At 67.7% G+C, this 17,353-nt stretch overlaps 4 protein-coding genes across 5 annotated transcripts; 1 reads left to right on the forward strand and 3 right to left on the reverse strand.

Moving 5' to 3' along the window:
- The first annotated feature begins 727 nt into the window (after nucleotides 1-727).
- ATXN7L3 (ataxin 7 like 3) lies at nucleotides 728-7,726 on the forward strand. Its single transcript, XM_059869198.1, has 13 exons — nucleotides 728-870; nucleotides 2,390-2,496; nucleotides 2,582-2,714; nucleotides 3,111-3,282; nucleotides 3,765-3,862; nucleotides 4,067-4,089; nucleotides 4,163-4,208; nucleotides 4,467-4,498; nucleotides 4,610-4,678; nucleotides 4,949-4,992; nucleotides 5,109-5,180; nucleotides 5,416-5,549; nucleotides 5,837-7,726. The coding sequence occupies exons 2-13, from the start codon at nucleotides 2,446-2,448 to the stop codon at nucleotides 5,986-5,988; spliced, it is 1,026 nt and encodes a 341-aa protein (XP_059725181.1). The 5' UTR covers nucleotides 728-870; nucleotides 2,390-2,445; the 3' UTR covers nucleotides 5,989-7,726.
- Nucleotides 7,727-7,902: 176 nt separating this feature from the next.
- TMUB2 (transmembrane and ubiquitin like domain containing 2) lies at nucleotides 7,903-9,277 on the reverse strand. Its single transcript, XM_059869199.1, has 2 exons — nucleotides 8,767-9,277; nucleotides 7,903-8,519 (listed from the first exon to the last, which is right to left on the reverse strand). Exons 1-2 carry the CDS (start codon nucleotides 9,234-9,236, stop codon nucleotides 8,150-8,152), a joined length of 840 nt encoding a protein of 279 aa, XP_059725182.1. The 5' UTR covers nucleotides 9,237-9,277; the 3' UTR covers nucleotides 7,903-8,149.
- Nucleotides 9,278-10,244: 967 nt separating this feature from the next.
- On the reverse strand, nucleotides 10,245-12,645 carry ASB16 (ankyrin repeat and SOCS box containing 16). 2 transcript variants are annotated; one of them, XM_059869194.1, is made up of 5 exons: nucleotides 12,159-12,645; nucleotides 11,654-11,921; nucleotides 10,802-11,294; nucleotides 10,609-10,722; nucleotides 10,245-10,540 (listed from the first exon to the last, which is right to left on the reverse strand). In XM_059869194.1, the coding sequence occupies exons 1-5, from the start codon at nucleotides 12,466-12,468 to the stop codon at nucleotides 10,355-10,357; spliced, it is 1,371 nt and encodes a 456-aa protein (XP_059725177.1). In that variant the 5' UTR covers nucleotides 12,469-12,645; the 3' UTR covers nucleotides 10,245-10,354. The 2 variants fall into 2 exon arrangements, with proteins under 2 accessions (XP_059725177.1, XP_059725176.1); XM_059869193.1 differs by having other exon boundaries at nucleotides 10,245-10,722.
- Nucleotides 12,646-12,774: 129 nt separating this feature from the next.
- HROB (homologous recombination factor with OB-fold) lies at nucleotides 12,775-16,805 on the reverse strand. The gene is made up of 10 exons (XM_059869191.1): nucleotides 16,680-16,805; nucleotides 16,376-16,426; nucleotides 15,416-16,246; nucleotides 14,906-14,989; nucleotides 14,648-14,788; nucleotides 14,310-14,418; nucleotides 14,004-14,089; nucleotides 13,503-13,607; nucleotides 13,174-13,366; nucleotides 12,775-13,058 (listed from the first exon to the last, which is right to left on the reverse strand). The coding sequence occupies exons 1-10, from the start codon at nucleotides 16,680-16,682 to the stop codon at nucleotides 12,985-12,987; spliced, it is 1,677 nt and encodes a 558-aa protein (XP_059725174.1). The 5' UTR covers nucleotides 16,683-16,805; the 3' UTR covers nucleotides 12,775-12,984.
- Nucleotides 16,806-17,353: the final 548 nt, after the last annotated feature.

Genomic DNA, 17,353 nt, shown 5'->3' on the forward strand with positions numbered 1-17,353 from the left:
TTTTGAGTTTTTTGGGGTTTTTTTGTTTTTCCTTTTTTTTTCTCTTTTTTTTTTTTTTTTTGTATAATAAAGTGAAAAATAATGTTTCTGTTCTCATGTCATTACTATAAAAAAAATAAAACTTTAGGAAAAAAAAAAAAAAAAGGACAAGCGTGAGGAGTGTTTTTCCTCCTTCCTGTGGGATCCCCTTGCGGGGGGATCCACTGGGAGAGGGATCCCCTAGGGCTCATTTTTGGGAGCTCTGTGGCACTGGGGGACCCACGGGGATTTCCAGCTTGGGATCTGGAGGCATCCGTGGATCTGGAGTGTCGCTGGGACCTCTCAGTGGGGGCTGTAGGGGTGAGGGTCGGGGCTCCGGGGAATCCGGCGGGTTCGGGGTCCCTGCCGAGGGTCCGGGGGTTCCGGGGAGTTCGGGGACCCTGGCGAGGGGGGAGCGCTACGCCCCGCCCCTTCAAACCCCGCCCCCTACAGCCCCGCCCATTCTGGCTCCGCCTCTATCGCCCCGCCCCGCCCCTCCCCCGTGACTCTGACGAGGCCCCGCGCGGCGGCGGCGGCTCCGGCTCCTCCCATTGGTCGCGGCCCCTGACGGCGCCTCCCCATTGGCCCGCGGGGGCGGGGGCGGGGCCGGGCCGTGCGCGCGCCGGGCGCGCCGCCCCGCCCCTCCCTCACCCCCCTCACCCCCCTGGGCCGCCGCCGCCGCCGCCGGGCGGAGGCACCGCCAGGCCCGGCCCCGCCGCTCCGTCCGCTCGGCACGGCCCCGCACGGCCCCGCACCGGCCCCGACCATGGCGAGTCGCCGCCGGGCCCCGCGCCGGAGCGGCGGGGGGTGCTGACCCGGCCCCGCCCCGGCCCCGGCGGACCCTCCGCGCCGGTGAGTGACCGCCCGAGCCGACCCGCCCCTCCCGGCCCGGAGCTCCCGCCCTCCGGGCCCTGCCCGCCCGTGGGGCCCCGCCGCACCGGAGAGCGGCCTGCTGACCCCGCCCCGGGGCGCCCCGGGACCTCCCCATCGGCGCTCGGGGACCCCGCGATCCGCCCGGGATCAGCCCCGGGACCCTCCCCGGGACCGCCCCGCCTGTGCCCTCCCACCCCCCGTCCGAGAGGCCCCGGGACTTTCCCCGGGATCCCCAGCTCCTGAGGCTCCCCTTCCTCTTCCCCCCGCCTCGCTCTCTACCTGAGGGCCCCCACCAGGCCTGCTGGGGCTCCTGAGATCCCCCTCTTCTCCCTTTCCTGTCCCCCGATTCCTGAGAGTCCCCACAACCCTCACTGGGCCCCCCAGCCCTATGTGAGATCCCCCCGGCGCTGAGATCTCCCTTCCCCCCCATTTTCCTGTTTTTCCATCCACTCCCGAGAGCTCCGGGGCCCTCCCTTGTCTCCCCCAGACCCGCGAGAGACCCCCCTGAGCTGCCCTTAACCCCCCTTTCCTGTCTGTCCCCCCTGCCCTCCTCTCCTGAGAGCTTCAAGGACCACCCCTGGACCCCCAGGCCCTGAGACCCCTCATTCCCTAACCCCCTGCTTTGGTCCTGAGAACCCCTGGGACCCTCCCTGGGCCCCCCAGCCCCATGGGAGACCCCCTGAGCTCCCCCTTCTCCCCCTGCCTTTTCTGCCTCAGCTTGGGGTGGCTGAGCCAATTCCAGCCCCTGTTTCATCTTTCCGTTGTGGAAGGAAGAAATCCTTGGATCAGTGGGATTGGGGTGTGTAGCGGGGCATGGAGACCCCTCTTGTGTCCCCCCCATCCTGGTGGCTGGGCAGAGTCCCCCCAGCTCTGTGACAATCAGGGGTTCCACTGGTCAGCACCGATGGGTGCTGGGGGTGTCTGACCATGACTTTGGGGTCTTTAAACTCCCTTTGTGGAGGGGAGGCCAGGCCCCGTTTTCCATTTTGGGGGGGCACACGGTGCTCCCCTCCCTGCCCTGTCCCCCCTCTATCTGCTGCAAGGGAGGGTGATGCAGCAAAAAACACCCCCTCTGGGAGGGGACAGTTTGGGGACAGCCCAAGTGCCCTGTTCTCACCTACAGTCCTGAGACAATGCAGGGGTGAGGTGGGGCTCCTGGAGGGGGTTTCACACCTCCCTGAAGGCTGGGCACATCCAGGCTGGCCTGAAGGGTGGGGGGACAGTGGGGGACATGCCACCCTTGTCAGTCAGTGTCCCCCATTAACCTGGGGGGGATCCATGCAGGCTGGGGAGGGTCATGCCCAGCTGGGAGACCCCCGACCCCCCCCCCTCTTCACTCCTGGAAGGTTTGACCCCGAGACTCTTTCTCTTGGGGATCCCCCCAGAGTGCATCTTGGGGACATCCCAGGGTGTGCAATGGGATTTGGCTGGGAAGGGGGTTGGGAGGGGTCTGCAGGTGAGGGTTGAGGTGCCAGTGAGACCCCCCCCGTGCCCCCAGCCCCCCGTGTCCCGTGCTATGAGCGTTCGGCGTGACTTCTCCGCAAGCAGCTGCAAATGAAAATGGAGGATATGTCTTTGTCTGGCCTGGATAACAGCAAACTGGAGGTGAGCTGCCCCCTCTGGGGGTCTGTCTGTCCCCTGGGTGTCCGTGTGTCCATCCCATCCCTAACAGCCTCCCCTGGGCCCCCAGGCCATCGCACACGAGATCTACACGGAGCTGGTGGAGGATGCCTGCCTGGGGCTCTGCTTCGAGGTGCACCGGGCTGTCAAGTGTGGGTACTTCTTCCTGGATGACACGGACCCCGACAGTATGAAGGACTTTGGTGAGCCCCCCGAGTTCCCCAGGGCTCAGGATGACACTGGTGACAGGGACACAGCCAGGCCCCTGCTCTCTGAGGGGATTGGTTGTCCCCACACACAGGGATTTGGGTTTGAGAGCTGCTGATGGCGATTAAACACCCAAATGTCCCCCCAACAGTGACCAGACTGTCCCAGATGGGTAAATGGGGGGGCACTGAACCCCAGAACGTGGTGCTGGGGCACTGGGGGGCACAGCTGGAGCATGGGTGGGAGTTGGCAGAGACCCCCTGGCAGCACTGCCACTGGTTTCAGCTCCTCCGAGCCCCGCTGAGGCTGTGGGGAGGGTCTGGCAGCCCCAGAGACCCCCCCAGAGCAGATGGGGGGATCTCAGGGCAGGGGCTGAGCGTGTCCCCCCGCAGAGATCGTGGACCAGCCGGGCGTGGACATCTTCGGGCAGGTGTACAACCAGTGGAAGAACAAGGAGTGCGTGTGCCCCAACTGCAGCCGCAGCATCGCCGCCTCGCGCTTCGCCCCTCACCTGGAGAAGTGCCTGGGCATGGGCCGCAACAGCAGCCGCATCGCCAACCGCAGGTGGGGCTGCCTGCTCCCGGGGAAACCGAGGCACCAGGGCCTGGCTGCCTGTCTCACCCTGGGGGTTCCAGCTCTGAGGAGCCTGGGATGGGAATTTGGCTAAGTCTGGGTCTCCCCAGTCCTCGCTTTCCATCCTGGGGGTGTCTAGTTTGGTTCACCCTGGAGCTTCTCTTGTTCCTCCCTGCCAGTTTATCCCTCCTGGGAAAAGGAGCTGGGAACCCTGGGTCCTGTGTCCCTTCTGGGTCCTGTGTCCCTCCCGGGTCCTGTGTCTCCCCTGGGTCCCGTGTCCCCCCCACATCCTGTGTCCCCCCTTGGTCTTCTGTCCCCCCTACCCTGGTGGCTCCTGGGAACTCCTGTCTGGATCCCTGGGTGCACAGGAGGATGGGATGGTACCAGGGGGCATGGGATGGATGCTGGGGTCCTGTGGAGGACATGGGGGCAGCCATGACTCCAGCCATGATCTCCTTCCCCTCCCCACCCAGGATTGCGAGCAGCAACAACCTGAACAAGTCAGAGAGTGACCAGGAGGACAATGATGATATCAATGACAATGACTGGTCCTATGGCTCTGAGAAGAAAGGTGGGGAGGGGTCCCTGGTGTCCTGAGGGGTGGGGGACACCTCCTGCCTGCCCCGTGGCCCCTGAACCCCAGTCCTGGGTGGGTGTGTAGGGGGAGAGCAGCCACGGGCGGTGGTCCCAGCCCTGGGGAGGCTGCAGTGGCTCTGGGCTTGGGGCTGCATGCACTGGAAAAGGTCAAATCTTTCCTTTCTGTCTCTGCCCACAGCAAAGAAGAGGAAATCGGATAAGGTGAGGGGTGCAGGGAAGGGTGGGGGGCACAGGGAGGGCACAGGACACCCCCAACACCCCCCTCTCGTTGCAGAACCCCAACTCGCCCCGCAGGTCCAAGTCCCTGAAACACAAAAATGGTGAGGGGGTGGGGCTAAAAAAAATGGGGAGGGGGCTCACACCTTTGGGGCGGGGCATCATTGTGGGGCAGGGCTTGGATGGGCTGGGCACGTGTAGGGGTGGGGCATTTGGGGTGGGTGGGGCAGCTGCAGTGGGTGGGGCTTGTGGGGGGGGGCAGAGCTCTCCCTGGCTGGGGGGTGGCAGTGGGAGGGGGTCCTGGGGGTCCCAGGCAGGGCCAGGCTGGGGGTAGGACCCCCCTCACCTTTCCTCCCTCCCAGGTGAGATCGGCGGGAACCCCGATCCCTTCAAGGTGAGCCTGGGATGGGGGGAGATGGCTGCCAGTCCCTGCTCGTCCTCCCCAGGGGCCGTGTTGCCCCCCGGGAGGGACCCCCAGGCCTGAGCCTGCTCTCTGCCCCCCCAGTACAGCAACTCAGCTGGCATCAACTACGAGACGCTGGGCCCCGAGGAGCTGCGGACACTGCTCACCACGGTGAGGGGAAGGGGGGCAGGGGGGCTCCCAGCTGGACAGGGGGGCACCACAGCGGGGGAGACCCCAGGGGTCTCTCTCAGCTGGGATCCATCCCACTGGGGCTGGTTTCCAGGCTGGGAATGGGGATGTGCAGCAGGTCCTGATGGTGGGGCAGTGGCTGCTTTGTCTGGGCACTGGGAGCCTGGAGGAACCCAGGGCTGTGATGGTGCAGCACAGCCCAGGGGTCACTCACCTGTCCCCCCCAAACTCACCTGTCCCTTCCCTCCCCAGCAATGCGGGGTCATCTCTGAACACACCAAGAAGATGTGCACCAGGTGAGGGCGGCCTGGCCTGGCCCTGCTCACTCTGGGGGGCTTCCCCAGGGTCCCCAACCTGCCCACATGCCCAGGGAGGGGGGAAGGCCCATCTCAGTGCCGTGTCTCACCCCCAGGTCCCTGCGGTGTCCCCAGCACACGGATGAGCAGCGCAGGGCAGTCCGGGTTTACCTCCTCGGGCCCTCCGCGTAAGTGGGTGCAGATCGGGGTCCCCAAAGCCCCTGAGGAACAGGGACTGGGGGGGCTCAGGTGGGGCTGGGGACAGGGACAGCCCTGGGGCGGCCTGCAGGGGATGGGAGCCCAGGGCTGGAGTTGGGATTTGCAGCCCAGCAAGGTGGTGGGGGCTGGGCCGAGCCCCTGGGCGTCCCCCTGGCGTTTGGGGGGGCTCTGTCCCCACCTGCCCTCTGTAACACCTGTGCCCAGGTCCCTGCCCGAGGCCGAGGGCAGCGTGGAGAACGACAGCTTCGAGGTGGCCGAGAGCCAGGCCCTCATGAGCCGCCTGCAGTGGGACGGCTCCTCCGACATCTCCCCCTCCGACTCGGCCTCCTCCAAAGCCAGTGAGTGTTCAGGGGCTGGGGGGCAAACTCTGTGGCACAGACCCCTCTGAGGGGCAAATCCTGGGGCACAGGTCCCTCTCTGGGGGTAAAACTGGCTGTTCTGGTCCCCAGTACAAGAGAGGTTGAACACACCATGGCTCCAAAGCCTGGAGCACCTTGTCCCCCACTTGGGAGCGACAGGAACACCCATTTTCTTGGGTGTTGACCAGAGTTGGGCATCATCCACTCTGTTTTGGGGCTCATCTCCTCCCTGACACCCCCATTTCTTCCCTTTCTCCCCTCCCTAGGTACAAACAACTCCGAGTCCCGCAAGACCAAGAAGAAGAAGCCCCACCTGGGGCTGGTGAGTGGCACCCCAGGGCTCGGCTCCAGCAAGAAGAAGAAGCCCAAGCCCCCCGCCCCCCACACCCCCAGCATCTATGATGACATCAACAACTGAGCCCCGCCGAGCTGGGGAGGGGCAGGACGGACAGAGGGACGGACAGGGGCCAGGACAGCCCCCAGGCACCCCCCGGGCCAGACACAACGTGGGTACGGGGGCACAGAGGACTCAGCTGTCACTGGAGTGGGGCTGGATTTGGGGAGCCCCCGTTAGTGCCCCCCTTCCTCCCCCCCTGCCCCGGTGCCTCTATTTATTTTGTGACAGTTTTTGTACTTGGGGCTCCCGTTGGGGTGTCACCCTCAGACATGGGGGTACAGGCCCCCCTTTCCTCCCAGCACCCCCCAAAGCCAGCTGTGCCCCCCACACCTGCTCCTCACTTACCCCAGTGGGGTGGGGGGCACCTGGACACCCTGGGCAGGTCTGAGCCTGGGTCAGGGGGTTGTGAATCCCCTCCTGCCCTGGGGTTTTGGGGTGAGCCCCCACTCTGGGGCAGCCCCCCTCCCTGCCCTGGGCTGGCACTCGCCGGTCGGGCTGGCTCAGGAGAGGGGGGTCACACTGGAGGGGTCTCTGCTACTCAGAGGACAAGGGAGCACCTCTCACCCCCAAATCTGTTCAGCTCTGCCTGCATTCAGCTGCTGGGGGTCTCGAGAGCCTGGCACTGCCCACACAAGGGGTCACAGGGGGCTGCATGCTGCATCCTTCATCTTTGGGGCTGTTTGGGGGTGGGTCTGGGGGTGGGGGGAGCTGCTCTGACCATCCCTGTGCCAAACTATTTGGGGAGGGGGGACCCCAACCTGCCAGGGACGTCTGGGATGGAGCTGGGAATGGAGCAGAACTGGGGGGGGGGGGGGGATGCCCAGCCCAGCTTCAGTGCAGAGCCCTCCACTCCTGGTGTCCCCAGGGCAGCTCTGCGTGCCCTCTGCACATGCCTGGGGACCTGCTGCTGCCGTCGGGGGGCCAGTGGGGACCCCCACAGGCTCTGCTTTTGTTTAGGGGGGCCGGGACCAGCACCCCGCTGTGCGGGCCGGGGGGGGACAGGTCCCTCTGGCTGGATCCAGGTCACCCCCTGCCCTGGGATCCCCTCCCCTTCCCACAGCTGTTCTCCATCGCAGGGGCTGTGCTGGGGACAGGGTGGGCTCCATCCCCTCTGCTGTCCCCCCCATGGCTGTCTGCCCCCCCATCTGGCCATGTGTCCCCGGGCTGGAGCTGTGTCTGTCCCCCCAGCCCGGTGCCGTGGCTCGTCCTCTCGCTGGGACTCACACATTATGGTGCTCTGACTCTGGATTCACTATTGTTTTCAAACTGCTGCTAAAGGCTGGGCTGGGGGGGTCCTGCAGAGCCCTGGGCACCTCAAAACGCTGCAGCCCCCCCCCCCCCTGCATGGGGACCCCCGTGTGCTCCCTCCTGGCTTTGGGGCTGGGCAGGTCTGGCCACCGGAGCATGCCAAGCTGGCCTTCGCGTGCCCCGGGGCCCGAGGACGGGGCTGTGGGCACCCAAAAACACGAGGGACCACCCCAAACTGCCTGGGGGGGGCACGGCCAGCTGGGGCTGTGGGGGGGAAGCAGCCTGAGCCCCTTCAGCTGCGGGAAAGGCGCTGCAATTTGGGGTCCAAGGGGTGCAGTGGGGCTTGGGGGGGCTCAGAGTGTGCCCTGTGACCCCCCAGGTCAGTGTCCTCACCCCCCCGCGGTGTTTCTGCGTGTCCCTCCCGCAGGGGATCTGAGCCCTTGTGAGGTCTGTGTGTCCCGTGAGTGGGTTGTGGCTGCCCCTGTAAATAAAACTGCATCTTGACTTGGTATCCCTGGCATTAATTACGGCTCGTTAATTAAACAGGGCCTTTACCCCCCCTTCCCCCCCATCCATCTCCCCCCACTCCATTCACCACGGGTGGGGCCGGATTTGTTTTATGACCCCCCCCAGCGGTGTGGGTGGATAGGAGAGAGCAGCCCCAGGGCAGGAAGGCAAGCACTGGGGTGACTTGACACCCTTTATTTGCATTAAAAAGTCCTTGGGAAGAAGCCACGGCCCGTTCCAGTGCTGTCCCACTCCCCGGAGCTGGGGCTGGGCAGGGGCAGTGGGGTTTGAGGGGGGGGCACAGCCCCTTTTTGGGGGGTAAAGTCCGACAGCAAGGCTGGGAGGTAGGAGCTGAGCTGCCACCGTGCTGGCTCCGGTCACAGTGCGGGGACAGGGACACCGCGGTGCCTCCCCGGCTCCTTCCCCCTCATCCCGCCTGTCCGTACACCCCGAAGGCCAGGAAGGTGACCAGGACGGTGACACCGATCAGGGACACGGTGGCCGGGGCCGTGAAGAGCTGCCGGTAGTTGATGCGGAAATACCAGCCCAGCGCCAGCACCACCATCACCGTGGGGACCATGAGGGTCCCCCCGCCCAGGGGCAGCCCCGGGGCCGCGGGGCCGGCGGGGCCGGGCTCGGGCAGGGCGGGGGTGGCCGCGCTGCCCTCCCGGGAGCGGTGGCAGTGGATGACACAGTTGTCGGTGATGCGGAGCGAGCGCAGCGTCCGCGCCTGGTCCTGCAGCAGCTGCCCGCGGTAGATGAGCTTCATCTGGCTCTCCTGGCCCGGGAAGTATTTGCTGCGGGACAAGGGGAGGGGTTGGAGGCGGCAGAGACTGGCTCAGGGACCCCCCCGGGGTGGGACCCCCCCCCCACTGTTCAACGGGGAGGGGACAGCGGTGGCACTGCCACGGAGCCACCGCCGCCTCTTTCAAACTAAGCCACACAGCCCCGGGTATTTTCGGCACAGCGGGAGGGACAGAAGCTCTCCCCCGGTCCGTGGGAGGGGGATGTTTGCAGCGGGGGGGCTGCGCACCCGGGCCTCACCTCTTGAGAATCCCCACGGTGTCCTCGGGCCGGGCCACCGCCACCTCCTCGGTGTCGTTGAGGAACTTGAGGCGGATCTTGATGAGGCCGGAGCACGCGTCCCCCGCCCCGGGGGCACCGGGCTCGGTGGGGTCCCGGGCCAAGCTCCGCACGTCCAGGCCGGCATCGGGGGGGCTCCCGCTGTCCCCCCGCGCCGCCGCCCCCCCTTCCTCCTCCGCTTTCTCCTCCGCGCTTTCGGGGCTCCCGGGGGGCTCCGGGGCCTCGGCCGCTCCCGCGGGCCCCGCGTAGGGCGGGAGGGGCCCGAGGCGGATGACGGCCGCGTCCCCGGTGCCCAGGAGCTGGCTGCTGCCCTCGGCCACGTACGTGGACAGCCAGGCCAGCACCAGCGCCAGCGCCAGCACGGCCACCCCGGCCACCAGCGTCACCTCGTCCCCCACCCCCGGGATGAGCGGGGCGGCCGGGGGCTCCATCTCCGCGACTCCCGGCTGGACCTCGCGGTGCCCGGTGTAACCGAGCTGTGCGGCGGCAGCGGGGACCCCCGGGGCGGCCCCGGTACCGCCTTTGGGCTCAGAACAGACCCCGGGGCTGCTCCCGGTGCCCGGAGACCGCAGGGACGGGAGCTCCTCGCTGCGGGTTTTCCTCCTCGCTCCCGAGACACCGAACCGGCAGCGCTGCTCTCACCTCACCGGGCCCGGCGGAGGGTCCCGGGGGTCCCGGAGGGTCCCGCAGCCCCTCGGTGCCAAGCGGGGCAGGGTCAGGCCATCCCCGACCTGGACGGAGCAGAGCGATGCGGTCAGCGGGGCCCGGGCACGGCGGGGCGGGAGGAACCGGGGAAGTCCCTGGCCGTCTCCGAGGGTCCCGGTGTGTCGCTACCGGTCCCCGTGTATCCCGGGGGTCCCTACCAGCCCCGGGGGATGCCGGTGTGTCCCTGTCAGCCCCGCGGTCCCGGGGTGTCCCCGCCATCCCGGGGGTCCCGGTGCCCCCCCCCCCCCACTCACCGCCTCCCGCCGCCGCCGCCCGCGCCGGAAGCGCCACGTCACAGCGCGCCGCCGCCAGGGGGCGGGAGGGGGCGGTGGGCGCGCGGGCCTTACGTCACGGCCGCGCCCACCAGGCGTGGCCAATAGGGGCGGTGCGAATTGTACGCCCCCAAAGTGGGCGGGGCTGCAAATGGGCGGGGCTGTGACGGGAGGCGGGGTCTTCCGGGGCGGAGTCACGGCGGGGCGGGGCCTCGGGAGCACCGTGGGAACAACCCCCGGGCTGAACCCCCCCCTCACGGGACCTGACCAGGACCGGACCCCCCCCGGCCGCGTTGTCACCCCCTCCATGGTCCCCACATCCGCCAGGGCCCGTCTGTCCCCTCCCTGCCACCTGTGACCCACTGGCTCTGTCCCCCGTCATCCCCTGTCCCCACAGTCCCCTGTCCCCAGAGCAGCTGCCATTGCCCACCCTGGTCCCACAGGGACAAAGACGCCTCAAGGGACACCTCTGCCTTGTCCTTTATTGACACCAGGGCACGGGTGGGGGACACAGCAAGGGGACACCGGTGGGGGACATGGAGGGGACACCAGTGGGGACACACGGAGTGCCCTCAGGAGATGAGACCCTCGATGGGCAGCTGGAGGTAGCGGCGCAGTGGGGGTGGCAGTGCCAGCCTGGGGACAGCGGCGCGGCAGCGGGCGCCCAGGTGACGCCGGATGGCCACACGTGCCAGGTGCTGCAGCCGCCGCGGCCGTCCCGCCATGCGCACGGCCGAGGCATAGAACTCCTGGTGCTCCTGCGTGGGGGACGGGGGCTCAGTGGGCTGGGCTGGGGACACGGGGACACCCCAGGACACCCCGTTACCTCCCAGAGCTCGGGGGGCACAGCCTCCACCCAGCCGTCTGCGGGGGGCACGCGGTCGTAGGCGTTGAGCATCACCTCCAGCGCCGGCGGGTGCTGGCAGCACAGCCTGAGCATCTGCCAGCAGAGCCGTGTCACCGGGGCGTGACCCCGCCACCTCCCCCTCCCCGTGCCCCCCGTCACCCCCATGCCCCACCTTGGGGTGCGCGGGGAGGGCGCCGTGGTCCAGCAGGAGGGTCAGGGTCTCCTCGGGTCGCTGCTGGCGGTACTCGCGCACGGCGCGCAGGGCGCAGTCCATGGGGGTGTCCCCGGCGCTGTTGGGGACGGTGGCGTCGGCGCCGTGGCGCAGCAGCAGCCGGGCCAGCGCGGGGTGCCCGTTGGCACAGGCGTTGTGCAGCGGCGTGTGGCCCTTGCGCCCCGCGGCCCCGGGCTCGGCGCCGGCCGCCAGCAGCCGCTCGGCCACGCGCAGGAAGCGCTCGGCGTCCTCGGGGCGCTCGGCCGCCGCCGCCGCCGCGTTCAGGGGGGTCTCGCCCTGGTGGGTGCGCCGGGAGGGGTCGGCTCCGTGGTGCAGGTACAGCTCCACGTGGGCCACCAGCCCCTGGCGCGCTGCCACGTGCAGGGCTGTCACCTGCCGGTCACGAGTGCCCAGGTTCACCTGCGCGCCGTGTGCCAGCAGCAGCTCCGCACACCTGGAGAAAGGGTGGAAAGGGTGAGGGGACACTTTGGAGAGAGACGTGGCACCCATGGGACACGATCGGGACATGCCAGGGAGATGTGCTTCCCATGGGACATCCCTGAGGGCATCCTCAGGACATACTGGAGAGGCCGGGCTACCAAGGGACACCCCCAGGGACACCCTGGAGAAACCTGCCACCCATGGGACACCCCCAGGGACACCCCAGGGACCCCCCCAGGACACCACACCCCACAGACCCCCGGCTCCCAGATTGCGTGGATGGGGCAGGAGTGACGATTTCATGGGCGGGGCCTCTCATGCAGATGAGCCCCACCCTAGCCGGACCCCCCCCCCCGCAGGTGAGCCCCGTACCTGAGGCTGTGGGGCGCGGTGCAGAGGTGCAGCGGGGCCGAGCCGTCGGAGCTCAGCACGTTGGGGTCGGCGCCGAAGGCCAGGAGCAGGCGGGCGCAGTTGGGGTGGGGGGCGGCCGCGCTGTCGTGCAGGGGGGCCCGGCCCCCCACCACGGCGTCCACGGCCGCCCCCCGCAGCAGCAGGTGCCGGGCGCAGTCCTCGTAGCCGCGGGCGGCGGCGATGCGCAGGGCGGAGGTGTGCTGCCGGCGGGGGCTCAGCACCCACAGCCCTGCGGGGGTCAGCGGGGGCTGCCGGAGAGCCCATGCCCCGCTGGACCCCCCTAACCCGCACCCACCCACCCACAGCCCTGCCGGAGTGGGGCTGTCCTGCGTGGGGCACCCACCCCGCCCCAGGCTCCCCGCTCCCCCCTGCCCACCTGGAGCTGCACCCCTTTTCCGGCCCCCCACCTGTTTTGCAGGGGAACGGGAGGGAAGGGAGAAGAAAGGAAGGACCCGCAGCCCCGTACCCTGCTCCGGTGACCACACCAGCTCCTCGCTGACCGTCTCCAACACCAGATTCGCGGTGGCCTCGTCCTTGAAGATGCTCTGGACGCGGCGCAGGTCCCCGGCGTAGAGGGCGTTGTGCACGGCGGGGTCGCGGCAGAACTGGCGCCGCCGAGGGGGGCTCGGGGGCAAGCGGGGGGTCCCGGGCAGGAGGCGGCGCTCGGCCGAGTCCCGGGCCAGCGCCCGGCGGCGATCGTCCCGCTCCAGCAGCTCCCGCTGCAGCCGCAGCGAGCGCAGCGCCGAGGGGCTGAAGGCGAACGTCTCGTGGGCCATGGGAGCCCCGGAGGGCAGGGGGGGCTCTGGGGACAGTGAGCCTGCTCCTGGGGGTTATAAATAGGGCTGTGCCCCACACACGGATGTGGAATCAAATCCCAGAGCCAGGCGCCCTATAAATAACTCCTGGTGGTAAACAGAGTCACGGGGTGCAGGGCAGTTGAACCTGTTGGTGGGTGCGAGGTGGGGACGTCCCATGGGGAGGGATCTGGGGACCCCCCGAGCTTGTGGGGCTGTGAGACCCTGGGGGGATGGCTCCTCCCACCCAGGGAAGGGACAGAGGGTGACACACGAGGACACAGGTGATGCAGAAACAAAACAGCCCTTTAATGCAGGTTTGGGAGCGAGAGGGGCCCGTGTGCCCCAAGCAGGGGGGACAGTGCTGAGGCCACTTCCCCCACGGGCCTTCCCAGCTCTCAGCTCCACAGCAAACACCACGGACACGCAGAGGGAGAAGCAGGTGGGTGGGTGGCAGGTGTGTCACCTGCTCCTCGGCACCGTCACCCTCTGCTGGGCTCAGCCACAGTCAACCTGAGCTGGGGCTGAGAAGAAATCCTCGGGCAGCTCTCCCAGGAGCCCGTCCAGGTCATCTGCAGGGCACAGCAGGATGTGAGTTTTGTTCAGGTTGGGAACCAGGCTCTGCTTTCCACAGGACAGAGAGCTTCTCCTCCCCTCCCCTCCCCTCCCACAGTGGGTCTGACTCACCCATGTCACATCCATCAGCTCCCACCGGCTCTTCCCAGCTGGGATCAGAGCTCGGTGGGCACAGGGGGAAGCCCCCAGGACGCTGCTCTGCACTGTGTCCACTTGTCCTCGACTGTCCCCAGTCCTCAGGAACAGGGACACCGCGGGTGGGCTGGGCAGGGGGGTCTGGGGTCAGCTCAGCCTGGGCAGGGACCTGCAAAACCCAGTGGGGATGAATGATTGGGGGATTTATCCAGCCCTCCCTCTTCCTCTTGGGGGTCCCCATAGCCCAGACCCCCCTTGGGGGTCCCAGCAGCCCCCCAGGGCCACCAGTGGTGTCCCCCCCTCACCTGCTGGGGGGAGCAGCCCTCGGGCTCAGGTGGGAAGATCTGGAGGAGGTTGGTGGGGGTCACGTTGAGGTAGTGGTTGCGGTGGGAGGGGGAGAAGACCCCGACCTGCAGAGAGGGCAGACAGAGGGGGCAGAGCCAGCTCCTGGATAAACCCCCCAAGTTACAGTGCCCTGTTTGTGGAAATCTTAGGATGAAGGGTGACATTTTAGCAAGAGTTGAGAAAAATCTGAGGCGCAAAACTGTGGGAGATCCTTTTTTTGTATTTATTATTATTATTATTATTTATATTCCAGGGTGCTATGGAATGGGAACAGGGATGTACCATATGCACAGGTTCCTCTTATCCCCTTATTCTAATATTTACATTCCCAGTTCCAGGGTTTGATGGGGTTGGGAATGGGACAGGTGATGTGCTGTATCACCACCCCAATCCCCCACCCCGCACTCCCCTGGGATCAGACCCCACTGGGGTGGGAGAAGGAGCCCCCCAGCTCTCCTCACCTGCCTCAGGAGCAGCACGGAGCCGGCCCGGAGCTCGCTCTGCCTCTGCTCCAGCAGCAGCCGGTGCACGGTGCCCTGCATCTCCCCTGGGAATGAGCACGGGATCCCTGAGCCCCGGGGGCGACGGGCTGGAGCCCCACTGGGCACAGGAACCACGGGGGCACAGGTACCACCAGGCACAGGTACCACTGGGCACAGGTACCAAAGGTACCACCAGGCACATGAACCACCAGGGCACAGGTACCACTGGGCACAGGTACCCCCAGGGCACAGGTAACCCCCGGGCACAGGCACTGCCCCCCTCACCTGTGGGGTCCCGGAACACGGCGCCAGCACCAGCACTGCTCCTGGTCAGGGTCTTGATCATCACAGCCATGCTGGGGACTTTGTTTTTTGGGAGCTGCTTCAGGGCTGCCTGCACAGCACAACGGGGATTTTGGGGTAACCTTGGGCAGGGCTGGGAGTTGAACCCCGTGGGTCCCTTCCCGTGTGGGATATTCCAGGATTCCACAGCCCTCGTCACCCACGGGGATGTGGATGTCTGTGCTCAGTCAGCTCAGCCACCTCCCCAGAGATTCCCAGCCCTAAAAGCAGCTCCGAGGGGAGAGGGAAGAGCAGGAAGCCGAATCCTGGGCCGCCCTCACCTTGCGGAGCACCATGACCACGCTGTAGGTGTGGAGGAAGCAGCTGGGGTCCCTCTCATCCAGCCCCAGCTCTGTCTTCATGGCCAGCCAGGGCCCCTTCCCGAAATCCTCCTCGGTGGGCAGCGGAGAGCTGGGCAGTGCCTGGGGTCAGGGACATGCATGGTCACAGAGCCCTGGGGGCTCCCTCCCCACCCAGCATCCCACTGGGGGATTCCCAAAATCGGGGTCTGCTCGAGCAGGGGTGGGAGGGGGGGTTACCTGAGCCCGCGGCTTCGCCACGGCCCCGTGAGCAGGAGTCTGGGGAGCAGACACCAGGATCTCCTCCAGCAGCTTCCCAGAGTGCTTGTGGGACAGGGAGAGATGTCCAGGGATCTGTCTGGCTTCATCAGTCGCTCCCATCCCAGCCCAGCCCAGATCCCACTCCCATTCCCGTCCTATCCCAGCCCACAGCATTCCTGACCCCATCCCCATGCCATCCTTACCCTGTCCCCATCCCCATCCCCATCTCCATCCCCATCCCCATGCCATCCTTACCCTGTCCCCATCCCCATCTCCATGCCATCCTTACCCTGTCCCCATCCCCATCCTCATGCCATCCTTACCCTGTCCCCATCCCCATGCCATCCCCATGCCAACCTTACCCTGTCCCCATCCCCATCCTTACCATGATCCCATGCTGTCCCCATCCCATCCTCACCCCATTCCCACGCTGTCCCCATCCCCACCCTCATCCCTGCCCGGTCTCCCCCCACCCCTGTGCCCACCCACCTGCTGGGGCAGGATCCCGGCGGGCCCCGGGAAGCGCCGGCTCTCCCTGCGCCGGGGGGCTCGGGGGGTTCCCCCGGGGGCTTTGCTGGCCGCTGTCACCAGCTGCACCAGGTGGTTGGTGACCACGGGGGCGCTGGGGGGGCCAGGAGCGTTTGGAGCCACCGGGGGGTTTGGGAAGCTGGGGGGACCCGAGGAGGGTTTGGGGGGCAGCCGGGGCTGGGGGCAGCTCTGTGCTGGAGGGGTCCAGGGCACTGAGGGGCTGCTCCTTGCTAGGGGTGCTTGGACAGGCCTCAGGCACGGAGCCCCCAGAGCAGGGATGGAGCCTCCGGAGCTTCCCGGCTCTCCCGTGGAATGGGGGGGTCTGGGGGCGCAGGCACCGGCCGTGCTGGGCCGCAGCGCCAGTTTGGGACTGGGGAGGGGGCCCTGCCTGTCCTGCAGCCCCCCGGAGCTGGGAACCAGCTCCTCTCCCACCCTGAGCTTTTGGGGGACCCCACATTCCTGAGCGTTCTCCTTCCCTGGGCACTTCCACGGCGGCTTCTTGCAGCGCCCAAGGGGCACCGGGGCAGCGCCAGCCCCCACGGGCACCTCGGGACCCTCCAGCTCCCTGCAGGCAGCCAGGAAAAGGTCATTGTCCAGCTCATCCTGGGGGGCTGCCCCCCGCGATGGGGGTCCCTGGAATCCCACGGGATGCTCGCCCTGCCCGGCGAGGGGCCGGAGGGTGGGGGCTTTACTGGGATGGGCTTCACTGGGAAGAACCGGGACGACGCTGGGGGAGGAATGCCCGGGAGTCACAAACTGGTTCTCTGCATCTTCCACAGCGGAGAGGAAATCCTGTGGGAAATAAACAGCGGGGATGCAAAGGGCTCCGTGCCTTCCCCAGCCTCCCGCCGCGGGCTCAGCAGCTCGGGCAGCGCGGGCACAGCGCACCTCGGGGGGCCCCGGCCACCGGGGGTCCCTCACCTCGTCCTCCAGCTCCCCGTCGGTCCCAAAAAGCTTCTGGAAGTGGCAGGACTGTGGGGAAAAGGGGAAGAATGGGGCTGGGAGGGACGCGACAGGCTGGGGGGCCCTGGGTGGTCCCGGAGGTCTCGGCCGTGGGACGCTCGGGGGCCCCGGAAGGGCCTCACACGGCGCCGAGGGGACCCCGATCGGCCCCCCCTCACCGCGCGGGGGCCCGCAGAGATCCCTTTGTGGGAGCCCTCCGTGGAGACCCCAGATCGCCCCCGGGGGACCCCAAAACCGCCCCCGTCCTCCCCGGCCCCGTTACCATAGCACCGCCGCGCCCCCGGCCCGGCCCCGGAGGCGGAAGCGGCGGGGCCGGGACTCGAACCCGCGTCCCCCGGGGAAGGGGCGGAACTTCCCCTGCGGCACCGAGCGCCCCCTGGCGGCGGGCAGGAAGCGCGGCCGCGCCCCTTAAAGGGCCACGCACCCGCTTTCCCCGCGCGTGTCACATGGGCACACGCGTGTGCCCGCGCGTCACCCGGCCGGGCCCCGCGGTGCCGCCGGTGACTCAGCGCGGCCTCGGCCCGACGTGATTCATCCCCGCACGTCCCCGCGGCACAGGCTGAGTGACCCCCCCCAACCTGGGCCTGCTACACCCACACGCGCGCGTGGGCAAGGGCTCAGGCGTGTGTGTGTGTGCGTGTGTGTCCTGCACACGCCTGTCTGCGTGTGCCCCGTGTTCCGTGAGTGTGGCAGGCTGACGTGCAGCTGCACTCAGAGCACGCGTGTGCCCTGCGGAGCGTTTCCCGCCTGGCCTGTGGCACACGCGTGTCCCCACGTGCGTGTTCAAGCCCTTGTGTGCAGCAGTGGTCGCACACCGAGCTCCTGGGCGTGCACACGCGTGTACATGGCAGCACAGCAGCCCGTGGCAGGTGTGTGTGTGTGCACCATGGTCTGTCACCTGTCACACACCTGTGTGCCCTGGCACGCTCACAGTCA

This window comes from Haemorhous mexicanus, chromosome 28, assembly GCF_027477595.1.
Source record: "Haemorhous mexicanus isolate bHaeMex1 chromosome 28, bHaeMex1.pri, whole genome shotgun sequence".
NCBI classification, from domain to species: domain Eukaryota; kingdom Metazoa; phylum Chordata; class Aves; order Passeriformes; family Fringillidae; genus Haemorhous; species Haemorhous mexicanus.